The sequence below is a fragment of the Haliotis asinina genome, chromosome 4 (genome assembly GCF_037392515.1).
Source record: "Haliotis asinina isolate JCU_RB_2024 chromosome 4, JCU_Hal_asi_v2, whole genome shotgun sequence".
Taxonomy (NCBI): Eukaryota; Metazoa; Mollusca; class Gastropoda; order Lepetellida; family Haliotidae; genus Haliotis; species Haliotis asinina.
This window is the reverse complement of record NC_090283.1, coordinates 6,047,219-6,050,652: the sequence shown is the minus strand read 5'-3', so window position 1 is coordinate 6,050,652 and position 3,434 is coordinate 6,047,219. Positions and strand designations below refer to the sequence as shown.

The following is a 3,434-nucleotide window of genomic DNA, read 5'->3' as shown; positions in this document are numbered from 1 at the left end:
ACCAGCTGTGACTCATGTGAAGATAAAAGCAAAGTAAATACAGCATTACTGAGTCTACAGATTGCAGGGTCACTATTAGCTCACAAAGCAGGATAAAGTGACACAATATAAATAATATATATTATATTACATCACTGGGAATGACTCGTTCTACTTAAATCTAATGAAATTGACTAAATGTATCGTCTCGGATGTTATTACTACAATTATGCCAACATACACACTCATCAAGTCGTAATCCCGTACATCATTCTGTTAATTCCGTAATATATTTGCAAGTACTTGTTTCCTAGCATGCTAGAAGTTGATGAGTATATATTTACAAACATAGGAGTTTGGATAACAACTTCTTTGCCATTGTATATTGCGATATTTGTAGGTGCAGTTTATGCCATTATGTCAACTGGTACCTACAAGAAGCGAATGGCTACTATGATTGCTCAGTATGTAACGTCGTTACAGGTAGATACGGAGCCTGTAACCCAGTCAGGGACTGGTGTAGTTTCTGTAGATGTTGCCATGAGACAGGGAGGATCGCCCGATGGATTGTAGCTAAAACCGAGGCAAGGCTGCGTCACGTGGCACTTGATAGCACAGTGTATGGCTGATCTGGCATAAACTTCAGTCACAGGTGTGGAAAGCTTCTTGTTCTGACTCTTGGTGTATCTTGCAGCTACAATATCAAACAGACATATCCAAGAATATATTCGCTGTAAGAGATTATTGGTAGCATTGACTGCCACTGTGAAACCGTGTAGCATTGATCCTTACATACAGGGAAGAGATGCGACAGGAGAAACAATGTATCATATACCCAACTTAGAACATCAGTGGACCGTTCCATATTCTATACTGTTTGCTTGCTCTTTTGTGAGTGTATGCGTTAAGGTAGGAAATATTTAATATCATATGCTATCAGATTCTAATGCGCGTGAACTCATAAGGCTGAATGGTAGATAGGTGTTGTTTTTCACAATATTTACCGTTTTTTCTGCTCGGAGTGCCCTGTACCTCCACTTCGCTTACACCCAGGTAGCCTGTGGTGTTTCTCCATACTCTCACAAACCTCACAGGCTGCTCATGGGTACAACTGTAGGTCAAGGTTACTCCAGCTGATTCATCTGCTGACCACTGACCACACCAGGTCACGTCGTCATTCCGGCAATCAACATCCACGGACGATACGCCGATGTATGCATTGCTAATAGCAACTGAAACGTCAAAAGCACAAGAGCTATATGTTCATGGCTTAATGAATCAGTGAGAGTAGTCGTTGCTTAACACAGACAAATAACGTCCAAGGGATCTGATTTAAAATGGGTGCTTTTGGATAAGACATTACTATGCAAACGTTTTCCTAATGCATCTGACATCTGCGGTTGAATTAAAGAACAGTTTGTTTGGATTTTGAAAAATGTGAAGGTTACTGACAGTATAAAACTCTTGTGACCGTGATGTTGTGTACGGTGAAGTAGCCTTGTAGATCTCCCTGCCAGAATGGGTGTAGCTGATAAGTACTTCGCGCTAGGTCCCCGGTCCTGCTGCCGTCATTGGCATTGCCGGAAAGGTAGCCTGCAGAGTAAGTAGTACTAAGGCGCGACGGTTTACCCAGCATGATATTTGCTGCCTTGACATGGGTCCGATCTGCAGGAATGCAATTGTTATAGTTTGTATGTATTTGTTAATGTACGTATCACCACGCGGAGCTCTTTATCAGTTTCTGTACAACATGAATAAGAGTATTTTCTAACAAGATAACAATAACCACTAAGGTTATTCCTCCCTCCCTAACTCCAAAATACATACACGTAAAGGGACAAACATACATATTCACACCCATACACACACATACACACACACACACACACATATTCATATACATACACGCGTGCACACAAACACATGCACACACAATCTCTCTCTCTCTCACATACACACATATTCATAGACATAGACACACTTGCACAAAAACACTTGTACACACAGTCTCTCTCTCACACCCCAAACCCTCCCCTCTCTCTCTCTCTCTCTCTCTCTCTCTCTCACACACACACACACACATACATGCAGACACATCCACATACTTTCTATTCCTACTTCGTTTCCAAATTTGGTTTAAGGTTCAGATTTAGAGTGGAAAAACAGAGTCACTTAAAAACATAAATGTTGGCTGAATGTCATCCAGGTCTGACAAATATTTACAGACATACCTTGCACCAATATACTGCTCAGGGTGACCATCAGCCCTGGGATGGACAGAAGCATCGTTCACTCGTCTCCTACTGATGTCTGAATGTTGCCGTTTATTACAGAATCACGATGACTATTCGGATGACTTGGATCCTTTGACAGCGGCCAGTGAATTACATTGCACACATACGTCTCATTGAATAAATATACTGGAATGAAGAGAATGGATCATATTAAAACTGGCTTACGGAAGTAGTTCCCTGAAGAGCATTAAACACGGGATTCTATAGTATGTGTAGAATGAATTTGTGCTTCACTGTAGTCTCTCTAGATTGTACTGTGTCTGGTCCAATTGCCAGGTTTGGCAGGTCCAATGCATATGCACTCCTCGACACTGTATGCGTAAATATTGTCGAGACACTTCGCTGACTGGAACATGATAAAAAACATTCTTGCTATCAGCAGACACCAATTTGTGGTTGGGCTGTGCGAAATCTAATACAATTGATATGTCCTCTTGTACATACTTAGGACATCCTACATTTGATTAAGCTGTAGTAAGCGGGTCTTGGGTCGACATGATCAGCCTGGCTCGCCATCAGACTGAGGCACCTCTTGTAAAACAAGACGTACCTGTGATTTATTTTCGACTATCAACACTCTACTTTCAATTACTCCTTAATCAATAATGATACCTGAAAACGTTTCACTGACATCACTGAGGTGTGCTTGAAAGTTTGAACAATCTGTCATTGTAGAAACGTTTTGGGCCTTAGTCAGAGGACTGCCTATGACACAAGACGCATGTCCGGATGCTGGTGTCACAAACACCCGGTATACAACCGAAGATTGTAGGATACTTCGCTCCGTTTGAGAAACTCCAAATTACAGCCTCCATTCGTCATGTTTCTCATAAAAATATGTTTCTTCTTCCTGAACTAGTGAACTCACAGTGATGGATGACGAACATATACTTTTTTTCTTTCTGAATAATGAACACACAATGATGGATGAGGTTCACAGTGGTAGATGAGTAAGCGCAAATGAAACATGATGAACTGGAACACCAAGTAGGAAGTAGGATTGTTTGTGCAGCTGATTTTACAAGTGGCATAGTGCCAGACATCATATCACTGACAAGGGATCCAAGCATACATTGTCACGGGTGGTTGAAAAAATCGTGGCAGCTGTAAAATTCCTTTATGTCAGTCAAGAATCATATGTGTAAGCGTTGGAGAATGACA

The 3,434-nt window shown here is 41.3% G+C and overlaps 1 protein-coding gene across 1 annotated transcript; it reads right to left on the bottom strand.

The window, feature by feature from the left end:
- Positions 1-440: 440 nt before the first annotated feature.
- LOC137282231 (uncharacterized) lies at positions 441-2,265 on the bottom strand. Its single transcript, XM_067813965.1, has 4 exons — positions 2,211-2,265; positions 1,432-1,644; positions 984-1,211; positions 441-673 (listed from the first exon to the last, which is right to left on the bottom strand). Exons 1-4 carry the CDS (start codon positions 2,263-2,265, stop codon positions 441-443), a joined length of 729 nt encoding a protein of 242 aa, XP_067670066.1.
- Between the last annotated feature and the right edge of the window lie 1,169 nt (positions 2,266-3,434).

Coding starts and splice junctions, on each gene's coding strand:
- LOC137282231 (XM_067813965.1), bottom strand. CDS start 2,265: ATGCTTCTGTCCATCCCAGGGCTGATGGTCACCCTGAGCAGTATATTG. Junction 1,645..2,210: donor GAGCAGTATATTGGTGCAAG/GTATGTCTGTAA, acceptor GCATTCCTGCAG/ATCGGACCCATGTCAAGGCA. Junction 1,212..1,431: donor GGTCACAAGAGTTTTATACT/GTCAGTAACCTT, acceptor TTGACGTTTCAG/TTGCTATTAGCAATGCATAC.